We start from the raw sequence: 23,041 nt of genomic DNA on the forward strand, positions 1-23,041 counted from the left end.
TGTGTGTGTGTGTGTGTGTGTGTGTGTGTGTGTGTGTGTGTGTGTGTCTCACATGGCTAAATTCTAGTACACAGGTGCCATGGCCCTCTCATGGAGATCAGAGGACAACTTTGGGGACTTTCCTTCCCCCATGGGTTCTATAACCAAACTTAGCTCTTACAGTTTGTATGACAGTGCCCACATTGAGCCATCTTGCCAATCCTTATCAAGTTGATTTCCAATGCTGCTCTTTTCTGTATCATTCCAATCTTAGTCTATGTGATGCTGAAGCAAACACTACACCCGACTGTCATGAAGCACTGACTGCATTTCCATCCAGAGGAAGTATGTCTGGTTTTGGTTTTAAAGGCTTTCAATTTTCAACAGTAATGGAGGGCACACTAAACACAATATACTTTCTTCACTATCAATTTCAACTTTTCAGTTTCACCAAATTTTACATCAACAACTACTGAGTGATGTATAGACTTTTAAAAGTTAATGTGTAGACTATTAGTTTAACATGCTTTCAGGCAGACTAAACACAAGCTGTGATAGTCTGCGTAAGCATGCCCCTCACAGGTCTGCATGTTTGAATACTTGGTCCTTAGCAGGTGATACTCTTTAGGTAAGTTTAAGAGATCTGGCTTTGCTGGAGAAAGTAGATTTCAAAGCCTCAAGCCGTTCCCAGCCAGCTCTCGGCTCCCACTCCAGTTGTCACGCCCGTTTGCTGCCACACTTCCTCAGCATGATGGGACTAGAGTCCTACTCCTCTAGAACCATGAGCCCAAATAAGCCCTAACCTCTGTAAGGTGTCCTGTCACGGTGTTTATCACAGCAGCAGAAGAGTAAATAATTTACATACCTTTAATTTATCAGATAAATCTTTGATTTCATTAACTGCTCCATTATATTTATTGGCTAATTCTCTTAATTCCTCCTGAGTCCGTTCATTCATTTCTTTCAGGTGGGTACATTCATCTTCAGTATTACTCAGACTTCGCTGCAATTCAAGTTCACAGGCAATTCATTTAGAGTAAATGGGTACTTATTAAAAATTAAACATAAATTCAATTTGTAAAAAAATGTAGCTCTGGACTATTCTCCATCAACATTAAACTTAACTTATGTAAAGGTAAGTTAAAAGACAAAATAATTTCAGGAATATGTATACTAAAACAAAACTAAGTATTTCTTTTCTTAATGTTGGGAAATGGACAAAAATACTTTTAAAAGGTCAACAGGTCTAACTTTTAGCCTTGAAACTATTTTAAAACCACCAATTCCTTTTCTATTTATTTCTGAAACAAGACTATGTTACTCAGTCTGGCTTCAAATTTGCTACAGTACAGCTTGTGAATCTTCCTGACATCATCATCATCATCATCATCATCATCATCATCATCATCATTGTCATTCCTGCTATTATTGTAGTATCATCTATCACACTTACTTCTAAGCCAACAATCCTAAAAATAAGTTTAATACCACATAGCAGTTCATCTAATGTGAAAATAGGAAGATGCTTGAAACTTTCTTTGTACGTCAAATTAATCAAGCAATAATGAACATAAAGTACATACTATAGAATAAGACCATAATACAAACTATCCAGGTCCTCATACATGCTAAGCTCATACCCACTGAGCTAAACTCTCAGACCCAAGAATCACATTTTGATTGTTCCTAGGACCTACAAGACAGTTAACGTCTAAAGCCTAAGACACAGTGTTACTCTAGAGCAGTGGTTTTCAACCTGTGGGTCATGACCCTTTTATGGGTGGAATGACCCCTTCATTGGGTGCCTAATACCATCAGAAACAGATATTTCACCTTACAATTCATAACCACAGCAAGATTACAGTTATGAAGTAGAAATGGGGGTCACCACAGCATGAAGAACTGTCAAATAATCTCAGCATTAGGAAGGTTGAGAACCACTTCTCTAGAGGATGGGTAAGTAGTCAAATTCTCAAGTCTTATGTTGCCATCCTCCATGAAAAGTCAGCAAACATTTATGCCAAAAGATCAATTCCCACCAGACATGGTATTGGCATGTCCTTAATCCCATCCATTTGTCTCCATTTGGGAGACAAAACTAGGTGCATTTCTGAGAGCTTGGGGCCAATCTGGTCCACATAGTATGTTCCAGTCCAGGCAAAGGTAGTTTAGTTCCCAGCATCCATGTCAGATGGCCCAAAACTGCCTATAATTCCCAGTCCAGGGGATCAAAGAAAGACCTTGGACTTCTGTAGACACCTTTATTTGCATACATGTACCCACACACCAACTACACAGACATATAATTTTAACAAGAAAATAACTCTTTAAAAACAATAACAATATAAGTGAAATACCTCAACTTCTGAAAGTTTTCTAACCACTTCAATTTTCTCCTGAAGAACCCGCCTCAGAGACTCTTTGGCTGTTGTTTCATAGTTGTGTTTATCTTCCTGCAGTGCTATAAGTTCCTTCCGTAAACTATCTTCTGTTTGATTCTAGAATAAAAGACACCTATATTATACCCAAACTACTCTCCTTTAAAAATTGCTTAACCTTTGAAAGAAATAAACACATTACAATAGTCAAATTTGTATGTTGAGGCACTCCCAAACACAAATATTGGCTACCATTAACTAAATCTGTATTTCCAAGCTGTGCCAGTAACTTATGCCTTCAGAAACTATACTAATTCCAATGGAAAGAATTAAAGGCAAATAATTTCTCTCAAATATTAAGATTATTCATATTCTGTGGAAGCTATCACAGTTCCACTTATGAGCAAAAATCATTGCTATCAAAACATCAATCATTTTAGAATAACAGTTAAAACAAATGTAGTAAGACCATCACGAGGAAAAAGGAGACCCCAGGTCTGTAACTAGTAATGTGTAAAATGAGCATGAAGCATCCTGTCTAGTTTGGCCACAGGAAGCTATCGAAGTTTGTTTTAGCCAGAGCACCAACTTTTTACAGAAACTAAAAAGTTTATTGCCAATACTTATTAAGTTGATCATCAACAAAGATAACTACAAATATAGACTGAAATATAGCAAATATACTTAACTCTAAGCAAAGGAGAAAGTACTTCATTGTCATTTGCTTGTATATAAAAAAGAATCAATTTATTCTGTTTCAATCTAATAAATAATTGGGGGCTCACTTATTCTGGGTTTTTTTTTTTTTCCCCTGTAGAAAATGTGCTTAGAGTAACAAAATGGTTCATGAGGAAAAAAATTCTCTTTGAAGAAGTAATCCAGCTAAGTAAATGAAGGAATGATAGAATTAAATTACAAGTTAAGTATCTTTAATGAAATAATGGACCTAGTGAAGAATCAATGAATAATAAAATCCTAAAAGAAACACCATCTAACCATTATTTTGTCTTTGACTGAAGAACACCACCACCCATAAAGTGTTGTGTTGTTGGCCAAGGAAGGTAGAAGTGGGGGACAAACAAGTACCATAACCTAAACCAGACCAAATATCTATTATTTCATGCCTAGAGAAAGAGCTAGAAAAATGTTTTAATAGCAGTATAGACTAAGTCACAATCCAGAAGGCAAATCATCTCTTCAATAAATATCAACTGCAATAGAAAAAAGGAGTCAGAACTGGACCCAGGCGTGTACTACAACTCTTCCTACTTACAGGTATACCTGAATTTTTTTTTTTATGACAAAGATATAAATGAATTGTAGAACTATATAAAGAAATGAAACTGCAGAAAACACCATAAGTTCTTTCTATGTACCTGAAATTAAATTACCTACTTTGGAGCATGCCTGCAACTGGTTTCCCATAACTTCTAACCGTGATAAGAGTCTATCTTCATCTATTAAAGCCTGTTGAAAAAAATAGATATAAATAAAAACCCAGAGTAACAACAATAACAAATTATGTAGAACAGATTTTATTGCCAACAAAAGAAAGAAAATTGGGAAATCAATCAAAATCTACTACAAAACACTGTTTCAACATTTGTTTAAGATATAACTTTACTTTTGTTTGCCAGAGAATCTTATTCATTCAACACTTAAAAAAAAAAAAAAAACAACTATTAAAATGTTTAAAAGCTTCTTGAATATAAGTAAATACAGTACCTGCCAACTAGTATCTGAGGCCTCTTGGGTGATGGCCAGTAGCCGCTGAAGTGTGGCTAACTTCTGTTCCAGCATCTGTTCCCGATGTAAGGCCTCCTAACATAAGTCATACACAAAAAAATCTAATGAGCTCAGCAGCACCTCTGAAGAATAATACTCAGTATGGTTTGCATATATTCGCAAATTACACCATGGTTTTAGCTCACTATTTCAGCCCATGCACTGGACTGCAGGTACAGATGTAACAGGTAGTCTAATAACTTCTCCCCCACAAATTACTCATTTCTGTTTTCTTTTTATTGGTAATCTACTAAAAGAGCAACTTTCAAAAGCAGGTTAGAAAAATTAACAAATGTTTCTGTTTCTGCTTGTATTTCATAAATTCACACATGGTTTTTTGAAATATTTATATACCTAGAGACAAATGTATTTCAAACTAAAACAAAGATACTTTACAGCAGCTCTACAACATGGTATCTAAAATAGTAATAGTTTTTAGGTTCTCCTTTTTACAATGTTATTTAAATATATATATATTTAAAAGAGAGACTACTCAGAGCTTAAAGCATTTTCAAGTGTTCTGATTCTCCCCCTGATGATGTCACTGAGTAGTAGTTAATATTTAAAAAGCAAGAGCCCATTAAATATTAGCTTATATGTGAATATGGTGAAAACACTGAAGAGCAAGAGTACTCTGTGGTCAACATTTAATAGCTAACAGCATCCCCTTCACAGAGTGTGAAGGTAAAATGCCCACATCATTCAGCTGTGGCTTTGGCACACCTTCATCCTGTCATTCCTGTCAGTACCAGAAGGACACACACTATCATTCTATCTTTGAGGTATCTTTGCTTTAAAGATAGCACTTAAGGTTTAAAACAATAATTTACTGCTCTCCACATCCTCAATAAACAATGACTAGGGGAATCTGGCCTACTGTAGAATTAGAAGTAATTTGTTTTAATGCAGATTGAGGAATCTAATAAAAACACCATCACCTGAGAATCCACATTAAAATGGCTATTTGCCATATTTTATTTTAAGCTCTTGAAACATTCCTAATATCCAGGAAGTAACAGATACAAAAAGTTTTAGTGATGAACAAAGCTACCGGCCAACCACAGTTTTAGAATCTACCTCCACTAGATGGTGTCATTACATCTTTTTTAAAATTCCATTCCATTAGTTTAATTCTGAACCAAACTCCCATAAATGTAGTACTTCTGGAAATAGTCTTTTAGATCTCAGATGAAATTCAGGTGATCAAAGAGCCGGCCACTGAGTAATAGCCAGAATCTGGAAACAACCTAGATATCCCTCAATGGAGGAATGGATACAGAAAGTGTGGTACATTTACGTAGCAATTAAAAACAAGGAAACCATGAAATTCGCAGGCAAATGGAAGGAACTAGAAAAGATCATCCCGAGTGAAGTAATCCAGAAGCAGAGAGACACATATGGTATATACTCACATATAAGTGGATACTAGCCATATAATATATGATAAACATACTAAAATCTATAGCCTTAAAAAAGCTAAACAACAAGGAGGACCGTAGGGAAGAGGCTGAAACTTCACTCAGCAGAAGCCTTCCACAGGGGACCTCTGAAAGACTCTACCCACCAGGATACCAAAGGAGATACTAAGCTACTTTTAAAAGCTAAGAATTCTCAAGATTTACTTTTACCTGTAGATACTGAGAAAGTTGGAATAGTTCCTGAGAGTACATACTTGGAGTGTTAGCAGCAACCTAGAAAATAAAACAAGATAATGTCAATAATCGCAGAAAACGGCACATTAAGAAGGCTATTAATAGTCAATAAGACAGTGCAGCAAGTCAAGGTGCCTGCTCTCAAGTCTGATAACTTCAGTGTGATCCCTGTGCTAGATGGTTTTATGTCATCTTGTCATAGGTTAAGTCATGAGAGGAAGGAGCCTCAATTAAAAAATGACTCCATAAGATTAGGTTGCAGGCAGGCCTGTAGAGCATTTTCTCAATTAGTGATTGATGGGGGAAGGCCCAGACCATTGTGGGTGGTATCATCCCTGGGCTGGTGGTCCTTGGTTGTGTAAGAAAGTAGACTGAGCAAGGCATGGATAGCAAGCAGTATCCTTCTGCTTCAGCTCCTATTCCACCCCATTTGAGCTCCTGTCCTGACTTCCTTTGATAATGAACGGTGATGTGAAAGCATAAGCCAAATAAATGAACCCTTCCCTCCCCAAACTGCTTTTGGAGTTTTAGCACAGCAATAGTAACACTAACTAGGACAATCCCAATATCCACATGCTAAAATGAGAGAACCAACTCCTGAAAATCATTGTCTTATCTCCATTTGCAAAGACAGAATGCACACAAAATAAAATGCCCTTAAAGAATTAAAAACAAACCAATTCCATAAAATGTCTATTTTCCTAAATATGCACATAAAATATTTTTAATCGACCTAGTCTCTCAGATTTCAATCGCTGTGACTTATAAGCAAGATGATGAAGCAAGCACTACTGTGAAACTTTATAAGCCAAATCAAACTTATAGCACAAAGATACTGAGACTTTTCATAACCAGGAATAATAACTCCTAACCAATACAGTCATGTTTTTCTTTTACAATTCATTACTAATTAATTCATTAATGTGTCAATATGTCACTTAGAAACAACATTCTTCAAAATGTTACTTGAAAATACATGTCAGGTTAGAGGATAAAATGAAATTTCACACTCTTCACTCACTGAAAAATTAAACTGAAAATTTTTTATTATTATATATAAAATTTCACAAGATAGAAAAATAATGTCCAAAAACTACAAATCAGCCTAACTGCTTAGAACCCAACTGTACTAGAATAAACCTCAGTAAGGGCTTTTCGGGACTATTGAATACAGAACCACATGATTAAAAAAGTCCAATGTAAATGTAACGCCAAATAGTAAAGAGGTATGTATGGCTTCGCTCTTTGGCCACACTCTGTTACTTAGCGATGGCACCTATACTTGCAGTGCACCATTACTCCTAAACAGAAACAAAACTCAGCCATCAATTACTGCAATTTCTAATCTGCAGTGTCAAAAATCAATCTTCAATGGCATTAAAAGAACAATTTACGCAATTCCATTTTAGAGCTGCTTTGCTGCATGTGCAGATACTAAGTAACTTCTTGGATAGAAAGCTTTGGGAAATTCCTAGACAGAACTGTACTTCAGAATAAAAGGTAACAATTAATACTACTTACCTCTGGCAAGGCACAAAACCAGGTACATTTAGTCTGCTCAGTCAGTGGTTTACCTGGGCTACAAAAGCTTTTTCTGAAGAAACACTCATTCCAAATTTTCCAGACAATGAAGGTTATATTAACTACATAGCCATATTAAAAGTTTTTTTATTGGTAAAACATATTAAATATACATACTTGAATGAAATAATATTTCAAAGTTTGGAAAACAATCATTCACAACTTACTTTGTCAACAGGACTCGGTAATGGAGCATGGATGACACTGCAAAGTAAAATTTAGAATTTTATCTAATTTCCTGAAAACAGAGGGAATGGAACTAGAGCACCAGAATATCTTGTATAAAATTCATGTGTTTACTCATGTAATTAGAAGACTATGAGTTATCTTTCATCCTTTCATAAACATATGACATTCTTAAAAAATAAACTAATACATATATAACTACTTTTTACTCATTATTTTCTTTAAAACAAATTTCAATTTCAAAATGTATTGTGCCTTGAGTGCTGTAATGACTTCTTATTTTTAGCATTTCAACACACTGAAGTACCTTTCCAATCATGTATTTTTAATTTGTAACACCCAAATTATCAAAAATTAACTGCTCCTATGCAGAAGTCTTTAATAAGCACAGTTGGAAAAAAAAGGCTTTTGTTTGGAAAGCCTGCTCTAGTTTGGAAAGCTGCTCTAGTCAAGAACAACTTTAGCTGTAAAGACAGTGCAACTAATCTCACCTAGACATCTTGAGACTAACTCAAAGTTTTCATGTATGTATGAAACTGAATTCAGAGCAAACACAACAGAGATCATCAACTGACATTAATTCCCTTTTGAGCCTGATAAAGAACTTTTGACAAAGAAGCAGCAGCAAGTCAACATACAAGCTCAGAAAATATACCAACTAGACCAAACTGGCTCTACTTACCAGCTAAAAGGCAAAGTAACTAAGCAACACAGGCCTCAAGAAGTGGTCCTGTAAATTTAAGTATTAAGTGTGTTGATATAAACAAGTAGTTTTAAACAATGGCTTGGAATAGTAACCAAGCAAATACTACCTTTTACTTTCATGAGAAATGTGCAGCTAAGGAAGCCAGCGTCCCTGTTTTACAAAGCTCTGGAAGAGACGATATGTGTCTTGAAGGCACGTAGAGGAATGTAGAAAAAGCATGACACCTACATCCCCTACACTTCACATCTTAGAAACCAACCTAGTGTCAACTTGACAGCTTGAAGGCTGATTTGGGAACATTCCCAGACTCAACTGGTAAAGCTTGTATAAACTGCTGAGAAACTGACCTGGTATGGAATACACAGTAGAGAGTTAAGTTTAACTACCCATTTTCTGCACACCAGGATATCTTACAGAGACTTCACTGAGCATGTATAAATCTTAACTATATTTATTTGATTACATGTCTGTGTCTCAGGAATTACGATCAATTCACCCCTGCATTCACAGAGCCTATCAGATGGCCTTAAGAAACTTGCTGCCTAGTAAAGGTTTTTAAAAAGTTTTAACTACAAATATTTTTCTTCACTCTATAAAACTAAAATGGATGTTTTAAACATAATTTGATTTTCCTTGACTGTACAGGCAATATACGTTTAATATGGAAAATGTGTTAGGTATAAAAAAAATAAACTAAAATTATTCAATCCTAACACCCAGAGATAACCATTTTTATGTATTCTTTTTCTCTCTGTGTGTATTTGTTATATCCATATACATATTTTTTTAATCTTGTTTTAAAATCTGGTTTTCTTAGTGATCAAAAAAAAAAGTCTCTGTTCTCATGAAATCTGGTTACCACCACCACCACCACCACCAACAACAACAACAAAAGGCTACAAAAGTCAAATAACACATTCTGCAAATATATTTGATTTTTACAAAATCTATATTAGATATAGGTATACTTTGAATTGTTGAAAAACTTTTGTATATAAAAAGTATAGCAAGGGAATGTTAGAAGTCAAAACTGTTATTTAATGTTAGGGTTGTAAAGTTATAAGCAATTTCTATGAAAATTATAAAATATAACAAAAACTAAGAAATTATCATAACTACCTACTGAAGTTAAAAAACTGTACACATCATTCACACGTGGACTTGGCATTCTTAATGTATTTTACCATTTAAATTCCCAATTAGATTACAATAGCAGCAGTTAATGTTTATCAGGGATTTATTATATGGTAGATACTACACTAAGTTCTTTAAATATACAACTATATTTAAGCCTTGTAAAGTTCCTGCTCAGTAAGTCTTATGATTTATCTTTATGTCTCAGATGAAAAAGGCCTGCAAAGTCATAGAAGAGGTGGAGTAAGGCTTTCACTGAGCTGCCTACCCTAAAGTCTACTCAGATATTCATACAGCTTTAGAGAACTGTTCGTTCAAAACTTGTTTTCTAAACTGAAGCAAGATGTTCAATGAGGTAATGTTTACTAGCCCTTTAAACGGGTTAGGGAGCATCTTCAGCAGGTAAAGTCCCTGCTGCTCAAGCATCCCCAGGACCCTGTAAAAGGTCAAGTGCTAGAGCATGCCTGTAACCTCAGCACTTGGAAGGTAAAGACAGGGAGGTCCCTGGGGCTCAATGAGACCCTGAGGCTGCCCTCCCCTCCGCATGCAGGCAATACACATATGCACACAAACATTCACATATGTAGCCACTAAAGGGGCTGGGGGAAGAAAACAAGAAATAGTTAGAAGATATTTTAACTATCAAAGAGTGGTGACAACACAAAACCCTGCCTCAAAGAAGCTGGAAGGCAAGCACCAACACCAAGGTGGTCCTCTGACCTCCACACGCGCCATGGCACACACGCACACTCACTCACACACACAAACACACACACATACATACACATGAAAACCCACTTCTTCTATTAGATGGAACTTAAGAACACAGAAGACATACATGACTGCTCAAAGCTTTTAGCTCTATCAAAAATGATCTCATATCAACTATAGTTCATATCAACTGCAAACAGTAGTCTTTAAAAAAGCTATATGTCATTGGTGAATCGATTACGTATTATACAACTAAAAGCTTAATTCTTGACCCATAAAGGCTTTGTTACGTTAAAGTTCTTAAACTTTACTGCAATTTTTAATAAACTGTAATTGCATTTTAATAAACTATAATTAAAATAAATGGTATTTTAAATTTCATGTTTTATCATCTCTGCTTTGCATAATCTAGCCATAAAACTACAGAGAAAAAAAAAACTATGCTAGGCCCTAAGAAAAGCATAAAATATATAATTCTAATGACAGAAAAAAAAGAGACAATTACAGTAATGGGGACGGGAGGGCTCTTTCTGCTTTGTCTTTCTCTCTTCCCTACTCATTACTCAACTTTTCCTTAAACTCTGGGTATTCTGGCATAATCAAAATCATGTGAGCCATTAGTAAAATATAGATTATCATAACAGGAAGCTCTTTTGAAACAAGGAAACAAGCATCTAGCATAGTTAAGGCTGTCCTTAAATTTAAAAAGAAAAAGCATTAATATTTAAATACTTCCTAGCCCCTACCATAAGGATATACTTATGTTTACCATATATATATATATATTTATTTATTTATTTATTTATTTATTTATTTATTTATTTATTTATGTTTACCTCTAGACTTCATAATAGAACTTTACATCCCTTCATATAAAACATAAAATATAACTTTGGGGGGATTTAAAAAAAAAAACTCTCAAAAATATTGACTATATTGGCATCATCAGGTTCTGGAAGACAATGACACCTACATTAACTCCATAAGCACTTGGTTTAAAGAGTTTTATAGTAAACATATATCAAAAGGAATACAGTTATCATTCACCATATCCTGACATGTCCTAAAAATTACAAAAAAATTATCCATTCAAGTGTACATTGTAAAAGTAAATTTAGAAACAAAACAACCTTTACCTCTGATACATTATTATTTACTAGATTTTCAGATAATATAAAAAGCAAGTAAACTGAAGTATATAATCTGCCAAAAGGTACTATATCAGGTTTAATATAGTAAAGCAATCTTGTAGTATTAACAGAATATCATCACTCTGAATATTACCAACCAAGACAATTGATCCAAAATTTCACAGCACTAAATTATACTCACTCTGAGCGGAGTCGGGCTTCCATACCATCTGGTAGAAAAAGTTTTATTGTGGAAACAATACACCCATGGGTAACTGGTTAAAACAAATAAAATAAGTGTTTAAAAATATGAAGCTTGGTGGGTCTCATATCTAAACTTGTATTTCATTCTTAAAAGTAATAATTTCTAGAAAAGTAAATAAATCTAGTAGTTTAACGACAGTATCTACAACCTTAGAAAAACTTCCAATTCCTTAAGACAATGAAAAGTCAACTGCCCAGTGTACAGAAATAATAAAGAGAGGAATGAAACAGTTTTGTCCCAGTTTGTTTACATCATACCTAATATACTACCCTTTAAAAAGTAGTCCTTATTCTGTCTCCAATATGTCTCTTCATAAGACTTTAAAGTCCTTGATTTACAGTTTAGATGGTGAAGTTGAGAAAACCAAGCCTGCTGACAAGCGCGGGTGCCTCCCGACTCTTCCCGTGCACAGCTGCTCTGACCTGCATAGGAGGCTCTCCAGGCAGCTTTCACATGGTCGTTTTCCTACATCCCCAACACCTTCTGATAAAGTCATGGCAGCCCCTCTGTATACAACTCACAATACTGCCTCTCACTCCTTTTCCTACTGAGTTTTTCAAGAGACAAACCTCCCACGTACAGCGACTGTACAGATGACTATGTCTTTTACAGAAAAACATGTCTTCCAATTTAAAGATTCGTAGTTTTGATTTCTCTGTTCTTAAAATTCTGCACCACTACAGTTCAACAAATTTGTTAGTTTACTAAACTGACTTAAAGCTAATGTGGGCAGACAAAAACACACTGTCTAATGATTTTAAAAGCAGTACTTAAAGTGGCTGTGTACATCTGCCAAAACTCACTGAGTCTCACAAGGAAATTTGTCTATACATATATATATATGTATATATAAACATATATATACATATATACACACACAATAATTATTGCTCTAAGGGTATAATAGGTTAAACAATTACAATCATAGTATCAAGATGAAAAGGAAAAGTAGTATCATCTGTAAATGTATATTAAATTTAAGGAATTTAGCACAGTTTAGTCGGTATTTGTTTTCAGGAACTAGTTATATACCGGAAGTGCTAACACAGACAAAGAACCATCTACTTCAAAGTTCTGACTGGAATAGCCATTACTGCCATGAATCATTTGGCTTCTTCCTTCATAGACACATCCTCTAAGCTGCTGCCATAGGTCTCTTATTCAGGTTACATGCAATCTCAAATATCTTACTGTTAACAACCCCATTTTTACACATCTGATCTGTGATGTTCTTTATCTTCTTGCTAACATAACCACATGCATTTTTTTTTCCCCAGTAAGCAATGCCCCATCATGGCCTCTCCATAAGTTCCTGCCTCCAGTTTCCTGCCTAAGGTTCCTGCCTTGATCTCCCTGTATGATGAACTACAAGTTGTCAGCTGGAATAAACCCTTCCTCCCTAAGTTGCTTTGGTCATGGTGTTTTATCACAATAGAAGCCCTAAGACAAACAGAAAGTACTTTTAACCACTGAACCATCTCTCCACCTCCTTGTGCTGGAATTCTCAGCTGGGAAAGACTTTGATCAAACTCCAGAGCAAGAGATTCCTTTCCCTCCCATATTATCTTAGTTTTCCCTTCTGCCCTGCTTCATTCCGTCTATGCCCTCTCTCTACCTCTAGACCTTCAGATTTTTTGCCCAAACCTCTCTTCCCTTAAAAGTACCCTGCATCCTCAGATCTTTATTCCAAAATCTCTTATCTTATCCTCCAACTCTCTTTTGCCTCAGAATCACTTCACTTAGTCCTTAAAATATTGCTGCCAATTGTGCCCTTCCTTCAAAACCTCATCTCATTTTTTGACTCTTACCTCCTCCCTAATATCCTAACTGTTGATACAAAAGGACCAAAAATTAAAGCAAGATGTTACCCCTTTCTAGCAGTTTCAGATCCCCAATGCTTAGAGCCTAACCCAAAGACTTGTGATGCCATTGCACAATTAGCACCTGGCTCTTTGTGGCCCCTAGCATTTCCGTCCAAATAGCTAACCTCAGTGAAGGCATGTGGTATTATAAAATTTATGACTTCAGCTCCTATAAGTACCACTAATTAAACATGTATGTTCTCAAGGCATAAGAGTGGTAAAAGTAGAAGAACAGCTATTTTGAAAGAAGGGCATTACCAACGAACGGGAAGGGGCAATAGAAGATAATTGGTGAATATAACCAAATGTTTCAAATACATGTACAAAATGTAATAAAACACATTATTATACCTAATTAAAATATGCTAACAAAAAGCTTTTTATAAATTTACAGGAAGAAGAGGTGGATAAACTACAGAATCAAACTGCAGGTCCCAGGGCCAGCATGTGACACATCACATCAGGAATTCTACCAGTCAGCTAGACGACTCTAAAGTTCAGCAAATGGACTAATACATAAACCAATGAAGTGAACCATGGACTAATACTGACTAGGCAGTAAAAGTCCATGTCTGACTATGCAGCCAACCCTATCTGCAAGAAGACTTCATCTCAAGTAGATACTCAGAAGCATAGAAACCTTAATGGTTTTTCAGATTAGCAACAGGCAAACATTTAAAACAATGTAATAGGACTATGCATGGAGATAACCTAAGACCCTTGCACACAGTATCCAAGTGGGTTCCATTGTAATAGGAACAGGGACTGTCTCTGACATGAACTGATTGGCCTGCTCTTTAATTACATCCCCCTGAGGGGGAAGCAGCCTTACCAGGCCACAGAAGAAAACAACTCAGCCACTCCTGATGAGACCTAATTGACTAGGATCAGAAGGAAGGAAAAGAAGTCCTCCCCTATCAGTGGACTTGGGGAGGGGCATGCATGCAGAGGGTGGAGGAAGGGAGGGATTGGGACGGGAGGAGGGGGGACTCACAGGGAGGATACAAAGTGAATAAAATGTAATTAATAAAGAAAAAAAAATTTAAAAATCAAGTAAAAAAAAAAACAATGTAATAGGCATGTTTTAATATAACCTGGTATAGTAGACTTTTCCCAAATATTATGCTAAAACGTGTTAACAAAAAGGAATTAGGAGCCACACGGTGCTGACACATGTCTTTAATCCCAGCCCTTGGGAGGCAGAGACAGGCAGATCTCTGAGTTCCACACCAGCCTGATCTACTCAGATTGAGTTCAACTGAGTCAAAAGAAGTTTAACAAGTTTTTATGTGTATTAATTCTGAGCTTTCTTTGCAGATGAGGAGACGAAAGAAAAAGCTGAGACTATTGCTCAGTGGTAGAACAATTGCCCTGCATATACGCAAAGCCTAGATTCAATTCCCAGGACAAAAACAAAAGACTTAAAGGATATTTGTACAGTATTAAGATACATTTTCCAAGTTTATCTGGCCATCAGCCCCAACCCCTTTCAAACACTTTCAGAGAATCTGGTATTATGAAAGAAATACTTAGAATAATAATAATGTTCTAAAAAGTCTATGAAATATTTTAAACCTATTTTGCTCTCAAAATCAACACAAAAAGGATTGCTACAGTTCATACTCAAAGACTAAGATAATTTAAATAGTTTGTCCACAAAAAAATGGAGCATCAGAACATTGCCACATTAAATATACAGATATGCTAAATCAGATATAAATTTCATCAATGTTAAATATGAAAAACAGGTGTGTACAAACAGAGGCAACAAAACACATGTGGAAGAACCACTTATATCGACTCCATGGATATAGACTACTACAAATCAAAGTAACACCATGAGCCGACTGCCACTGTTTCTTTTCTGTTGCCTACACAGACCATTTATTTTGATTTTGAGATTTATTTACTTTGTGGTATGCACTCAGCCTCTATTTACCTCTTCAGACAAATGCCAATTAGGAGACCCATATTCAGTTTGTTTGGTTTAAAATATTTTGGAGGCCTTCAGATGAGAAAGAGAAACAATGGGGTATATTATATCCAGCGTTGCCTCTAATCATTCTCTGTAGAGTAGAAAAGCCAGTACCATTTTATACTTAGCAGTCATCTGAAGAACGGAAGACTGACAACAAGAAGCAAGAACAACATTTTAAAAAACAAGATCTGAATCAAATATTAGTATTTCTAGACTGAAATAATTTGCATTAATCTATTTTTTACCATTTGATATAAAGTAATTGTTAAGACTTTTTATCTTGAAGTTTTTTTTTACTTTTTAAGGCTTCTAATTCTTAGGCTTTAAGAATGCAGAGAAAGGTAGGTGAATCAACAGTGCTTTCATTCTAAAATTAAATTAGTATTCTATCACTCTGTCTTCTCTTGAGAACTGTAGTTTAGTTACCACAAAGCTTTCAACCTTCAACTAGTTTTTAAAAGACTTATGTTTTAGTTATGTGCATCGGTGTTTATCTATGTGTGGTTTTGTACACACAAGCACAGAAGCCTGACAAGTCCAGGGGACAGTGTCAGATATCCTGGCGCTAGAGTCAGAACTTTGAATCTGAGCGCTTGATGTGGACACTGAGAACTCAAGTCTGGTCCTCTAAGAGCAAAACCTGCTCTTAACCATTAAACCATCCCTCCAGCCTCTTCAACTACTTTCTTTTTAAATCTTACCTATAACTGAGGTTTGTTGTGATAGTTGTTGTCCCCAAGTACTGAGGTCAAGTTAGGACCTCATGCACACTGGGCAAGCATTCTACCAATGATTTACCCTACCAACCAAGCTCTTCCTCGCACAGGACAGGAGATACGAGTGCTTCTATTCTTTCTCTTTCTTTACCAGTTTTCAGAATGGCAAATGATTTCTTCTAAGTTCTTACAAAAGTAATAAAAAATCCAGTTTCCTTTTTAGTTTTAGTATAAACTCATCAACTTAAACATATTTAGCATCCTTAAATCCAATGCTATTATAATTTGATGTTCAAAATACCTGACTTTTCAGGAAAGATTCACTCATGTTAGTTCCTAGTCCTTTTAATGGGAGGCCAGCAATCTTAGACAAATAATTTTACTGATATGACAAAAATCTTGTAGGCCTAGATTCAGCAGCTGCTGTTTCTCCAAGTCTTGTTTCAAGTTCACCTAGTTGATAACAGTCTTTTTCTCAACATTCATATTTCACCATTTTATTTCTCTTAACATACCATTAGTAATATTACGACAGGCTTGTTCTTTAGCCCCTACCCAAACAGAATTTCTCTGTGCCTGTCTGTCCTGAAACTTGCTCTGTAGACCAGGATGACCTCGAACTCAAAGAGATCCACCTGCCTCTGCCTCCCAAGGGCTAGGATTAAAGATGTGTACCACCACTGTGTGGCTAACGTATTCTTTTTCTTTGCTTTTTACTTTGGGCCATGAGATATGGTGGTGCTGTGGAGAACTTGCTGGCTGCAAAGCAGCATTGCTAGGAAAAATGTTGGAAAAAAAAAAAAGGTGATTATGTCTAGGTCCCTTTAAGATCTCAATAACCATTTGCAGATGATATGATAGTATACATGAGTGACCCCAAAAACTCTACCAGGGAACTCCTACAGCTGATAAACACCTTCAGCAAAGTGGCCGGATACAAAATTAACTCAAAAAAATCAGTAGCACTCCTGTATACAAAAAACAAAAGGGCTGAGAAAGAAATTACAGAAACAACACCCTTCACAATAGCCACAAATGACATAAAGTACCTTGGTATAACCCTAACCAAGCAGGTCAAAGACTTGTATGAAAAAAATTTCAAGTCTCTGAAGAAAGAATTAGAAGAAGATATGGGAAGATGGAAAGATCTCCCATGCTCATGGTTTGGCAGGATTAATATAGTAAAAATAGCCATCTTACCGAAAGCAATCTACAGATTTAATGCAATTCCCATCAAATTGCCAACACAATTCTTTACAGACCTGGAAAGAAAAATTCTCAACTTCATATGGAATAACAAGAAACCAAGAATTGCTAAAACAATCCTCTACAATAAAAGATCTTCTGGAGGTATCTACATCCCTGATCTCAAGCTGTACTATAGAGCAACAGTTATAAAAACTGCATGGTACTGGCATAGAAACAGAATGGTGGATCAATGGAACCGAACAGAAGACCCAGAAATAAACCCACACACTTATGGCCACTTGATTTTTGACAAAGATGCCAAAACCATACAATGAAAAAAAGACAGCATCTTCAACAAATGATGCTGGTCCAACTGGATGTCTACATATAGAAAAATGAAAATAGATCCATACTTATCACCCTGCACAAAACTGAAGTCCAAGTGGATCAAAGACCTCAACATAAAACCAGACACATTAAATCGGCTAGAAAAAAAAAGTGGGGAATACCCTAGAACTCATTGGTACAGGAGAAAACTTCCTAAACAGAACACCAACAGCACAGGCTCTAAGAGCAATAATCAATAAATGGGACCTCATGAAATTGAAAAGCTTCTGTAAAGCAAAGGACACCGTCATCAAAACAAAGCGACTGCCTACAGATTGGGAAAGAATCTTCACCAACCCTTTATCTGACAGAGGGCTAATATCCAGTATATACAAAGAACTAAAGAAACTGAAAAGCAGCAAACCAAGTAATCCACTTAAAAAATGGGGAACAGAGCTAAACAGAGAATTCTCTGTAGAGGAAAATCGTATGGCAGAGAAGCACTTAAAGAAATGCTCAATGTCATTAACCATTAGGGAAATGCAAATCAAAACAACCCTGAGATTTCACCTTACACCCATCAGAATGGCCAAGATCAAAAACTCAAGTGACATCACATGCTAGAGAGGTTGTGGAGAAAGGGGAACCCTTCTCCACTGCTGGTGGGAATACAACCACTCTGGAAATCAATCTGGCGCTTTCTCAGACACTAGGAATAGCGCTGCCTCAAGATCCAGCCATACCACTCCTAGGCATATACCCAAAAGAGGCTCAAGTACACAAAAAGGACATTTGCTCAACCATGTTTGTAGCAGCTTTATTTGTAATAGCCAGAAGCTGGAAACAGCCCAGATGCCCCTCAACTGAAGAATGGATGCAGAAACTGTGGTACATCTATACAATGGAGTATTACTCAGCAATGAAAAATAAGGAAATCATGAAATTTGCAGGTAAATGGTGGGACCTGGAAAGGATCATCCTGAGTGAGTTGTCCCAGAAGCAAAAAGACACACACGGTATATACTCACTCATATAAACATACAACATAGAATAAACCCACTAAAATCTGTACATCTAAACAAACTAAGCAAAAGAGAGGACCCTAACTAAAATGTTCAATCCCCATCCTGAAAGGCAAAGAGGATGGACATCAGAAGAAAAAGAAAACAGGAAACAACCTAGGAACCTGCTACAGAGGGCCTCTGAAAGCCAGAAGAAGAAAACAGGAAACAACCTCGGATCCTGCCACACAGGGCCTCTGAAAGCCTCTGCTGTGCAGACTGTCAAAGCAGATGCTGAGCCTGATGGCCAAATGTCGGGCAGAGTGAATTTTATGTAAGAAGTGGGAAATAGTAAGAGCTGGAGAGGACAGGAACTCCACAAGGAGAGCAACAGAACCAGAAAATTTGAACACAGGGAACTTCCCAGAGACTCATACTCCAAGGACTATCCATGGAGATAACCTAGAACCCTGAGAATGCAGCCACTTCTGATGAGAACTGATAGACTAAGATCAGAAAGGAGAGGAGGACCTCCCCTATCAGTGGACTTGGGGAGGGGCATACATGCAGAAAAGGGGGGGGGGGACCGGGAAGGGAGGAGGGAGGGGCTTATGGGGGATACAAAATTAATAAAGTGTAATTAATAAAAGTTAAATTAAAAAAAAATATATATATATATATACACACAAAAAAAGAAGATTTCAATAGGGAAACCAACCAGACATACAAATAAAAAGGAGGTACCATAGGTGTACCTCCTATGAGGTAATAAAAACCAATATGGGAATTTTCAGTGAGCATGGACAAGGGAAGGCTTTATAAATGTGAGTGTGTGTGTGTGTGTGTGTGTGTGTGTGTGTGTGTGTGTGTGTGTTGAAAGGAACAAACAAAACAAGATTAGAAAGCTGGAAATAGAAGGAAAAGCCAGAACAAAAAAGAAAGCTCACATACAGAAGACAGCTGGAATAAGCTGCGAACAAGAAGAATGCACTCCAGAGGCAGAGGCAGGTGAATCTCTTATAAACAAAAGACTGGCCAGTTTTATATAGGAAGTTCTAGGCCCACCTGAAGAAAAGAGAAAGAAGGAGTAAAAAATGGGGGCCTGGAAAGACAGTTCAACAATCAGAGCACTTGCTGCTCTTCCACTGGACGTGAGCTCTAATCCCAGCACCCATGCTGGGCAGCTCACAATCATCTACAACTCCAGCTCCAAGGATCCGACATCCCGGCCTGCAGGGACATACAGGTGCAATTTTTTAAAAAGAGAATGTATAGTTCAAGGCTTTCTGAATGCCAGGCCCCAATAAATGTTGTCTGACTAAAGGACCTGTCGCATGTACAAGTGGCCTTTCCTTTCTTTGAAAATCCTCCTGACTTGTATTTGGTGACACTGTAGATACAGAATTCTTCAAGTGATATAAAGCTCATCATACTGCTGTTTAGCATTAAAAAAAAAATCTATAATTTTTCCTAGCATAAGCTTGAACAGGTAATACATGTTTTCTAATATACCTGTATCTCAACAGCCTCCAAATTAAATAAACTTTGTGGAGATGATAAATGTCCAAAGCATTTAAATGACAGGCATTTTTATTTCATAAGTTGGTAGAAAACATAAACATTCAAAGAAGCCTTCAGAAACCTACTATTGGAGAAATAATACCGTACAAATAATTATACTAAATCTTCTCCAGTCATAGATGGGTAAGAGAATAAAAGAACTAGAAAGAGGTGCAAGCTGCATTCTATAATCAACCCCCTGTAAATCTGCATATATACCAGCATATTAAAGGCTTTGCTCAGCATAGCTTAACTAAGCTATTTTCTAAAACTGGCAACTACATTCTTTTATCAATTAATGCCTAATAAATTTTGAGAACCCTATATCAAGTAGGAATTTCCTGAAGGAAATACAATGTACTCAAAGTCTCTGAGGGTTACTTACATGTGAGACTCCATTTACTTGAGCCTAATTATAGTACAACAGCAGCAAAATAGGTTTGCCAAGTGCTGCCCTTCTCACTGTGACAGCAAAATGTGAGTTCTCTTACTATGGAGTAATCAACACTTTGTATCACGATTCAACCTCTACTTTACAACTGTAAATGTAGGTTGACTCTATACAAATTCAAATACCAAAACACAACTTAGAGAGGAGGGAAAATAATCTAACAAAAATAAGGCTACCATTGTAAGGGCAATGAAAGTTTATACAGAGAATGCACACAAATGAGTCAGCACCACTGCCAAGTGCATTGTACTGTGCAAAATATCAGAGTCTAATGATTTAGGGCATCATCAGTTAAGATCATGCTCAGAAAAGAAAAGGAAAAATTTGCCAAGCTATTGTTCCATTGTCTGAATTAAACTAATAAAGTGTAACTGCCCTCTTTTGGTTTGTAACAGAAATGGTTTAATTTTATCAATCAGCCACTAGAGTTCATAATCAGAGAGTACATAGTGAACTAGTTAGAGCCAGGGAGCTTTAGAATTGTAAAATAAATAATTTTCAAAAGCAGTTGATTATTTAGCTAGAGAACTTCCAGTTTCAGGAAACCTTACACTTGCATTCAGTACTTCTGCTTGCCCTCAGGGCTTTTCCTATTTCTTGGTGACAGACTCTGACTCCCTTGGTGATAGCGTTGCACACAGCCAACCCAAGGAGAGAAACCAGAACTGATCTAGACCAACCATGGATCTCCTCTTCTCATTTGTCACTTATTGGGCTTCTTTGGACTGTGTGTGATCTATTCATGAGGCCAGGGGCACGTAGAGAAATATAAGCTTGGAGCACTTTCTGTAAGATTGACTTACTTACACACACACACACACACACACACACACACACACACACACACACGGACACAAGAGAGCATTTTACCCCCACGTTTTGCATGGAGTACTGGTATGAGAAAAATGATACCTAGGTTTGCAGTTATCACCCTGTGACCATGAGATAGTCAGAAGCATGTTAACAGTTTATCGCCATGTTAAAGAGAAGAGAAAACAGAACAGTGAAGACCTTAAAGCCACAGTGAATTATGTTTAGGATAAAACACCCATTACACTATTTTTATAATTTTAGCTGGGCTACAGTGAGTTTCACTCTATCTTTCTCATCCACGTGTCTGAGCACACTGGACCAACCGCTGCGCTTGGAGCGTGTTTCCCCATTGCCCACCCCGTCTCCTCAGAGCCAATTTCACTTCTGCTTTTGTGACCGAGTTCCACTGTACCATCTAGCTCAGTAAACAAACCGTCTCCAGGCTGCTCATCAGGTCTCAGTAAATCCTGCCACTGATAAGAGACTATCTACGCTTTAAGTTTCTCTCAGCTGGGTATGCTATCACGGCAGCCTGCGCTTCCTGATCCCACAGCTCCCTATGCTGTTGTTTTTATAACATGATGAAAAATATCCGTAACATACTTTAATTTATAATTTTAGAAAAGCAAAAAGGAAGTAGGTAACTTCTAAAATTTTTGGCTTTGTATATCCATATTTAAATCGTTATTACGAGAATGTAATGTTTTATAACATAATAAAGAACTTTAAAACTTATAAAGACAAATGACAGGAAAAACTGATCCATACTCTTACCTTTCCGTGTATTCTCTGTGACATCTACCCCAAACTGGATAATGTCACCAGAAAGAATTTCACATGGTGGACTTTCTTCAGAGCCTCGACTCAATCTCTGACTATTTATAAAGGTACCATTACTACTTTTAGTGTCTTGGAGATAAAACTGAAAAAGAAACAAATACAAAAAGCAAAAGATTAACAGTAATAATCTCAAACTTACTTTTTAAAAAGTACTGTCAACTTTGCAAACTACTTCAAATGGTCTTTCCCCTATCAACTGAAGCCACTCAGTTCAGTTAACACTCAATATACATGAAAATAAAAACTTAAAACTGGATAGCTTAAAATCTAACTGAATATATGGTGTAACCACCTTATAAAACAGTTTGTGTTATGTCCTTAAAGTGTTAAACATAAAATTAGAGTACAACCCAAAACTTCCAAATCTCCTTGGTATTTATCCAAAATAATAGAAAACACGTCTTCAAAAAATTTGCATATAAAAATTCATCATAATATTGTTCATAACAATCAAAAACAGAACAATTGAAATGTCTATCAACTGAATACATAAACAAATGCAGCCTATCCACACACCAAGTTATTACTGACTACACAAAAGAATGAAGTATGGATGCGTATGTGCCTTCATTTGATGACCCTGCAGAAGAGAACACGAAGTAAGAGAAGACAGTTAGGAATGAGTGCCTGTAAGTTTAGCATCTGTGAGGCTTAGGCAGAAGGATTATGACATCCAAGAAGGAAAGAACCTGTCTCAAAAGACAAGGAAAAAGACAGGTGATAACTGGAGGTGAAAAAGACAGCTCAGCGACACAGCGCTTGTCAAGCGTACACTAGGCCTTGGATTGAACCCCAGCA

At 36.5% G+C, this 23,041-nt stretch overlaps 1 protein-coding gene across 26 annotated transcripts in view; it reads right to left on the minus strand.

Moving 5' to 3' along the window:
* Slmap (sarcolemma associated protein) overlaps positions 1 to 23,041 on the minus strand; it is a 122,814-nt gene that overhangs the window by 51,400 nt on the left and 48,373 nt on the right. For all 26 annotated transcript variants that reach the window (XM_055612298.1, XM_055612289.1, XM_055612295.1 and 23 more), the window contains exons 2-9: positions 22,178 to 22,325; positions 11,445 to 11,517; positions 7,543 to 7,579; positions 5,771 to 5,833; positions 4,083 to 4,178; positions 3,753 to 3,824; positions 2,337 to 2,477; positions 845 to 982 (exon numbers count right to left, since the gene is read on the minus strand). In XM_055612298.1, coding sequence (XP_055468273.1) covers positions 845 to 982; positions 2,337 to 2,477; positions 3,753 to 3,824; positions 4,083 to 4,178; positions 5,771 to 5,833; positions 7,543 to 7,579; positions 11,445 to 11,517; positions 22,178 to 22,325 — 768 coding nt within the window. The remainder of the gene's footprint in view (positions 1 to 844; positions 983 to 2,336; positions 2,478 to 3,752; positions 3,825 to 4,082; positions 4,179 to 5,770; positions 5,834 to 7,542; positions 7,580 to 11,444; positions 11,518 to 22,177; positions 22,326 to 23,041) is intronic.

The sequence above is a fragment of the Psammomys obesus genome, unplaced genomic scaffold (assembly GCF_907164565.1).
Source record: "Psammomys obesus unplaced genomic scaffold, mPsaObe1.curated_primary_1811, whole genome shotgun sequence".
Lineage (NCBI taxonomy): Eukaryota > Metazoa > Chordata > Mammalia > Rodentia > Muridae > Psammomys > Psammomys obesus.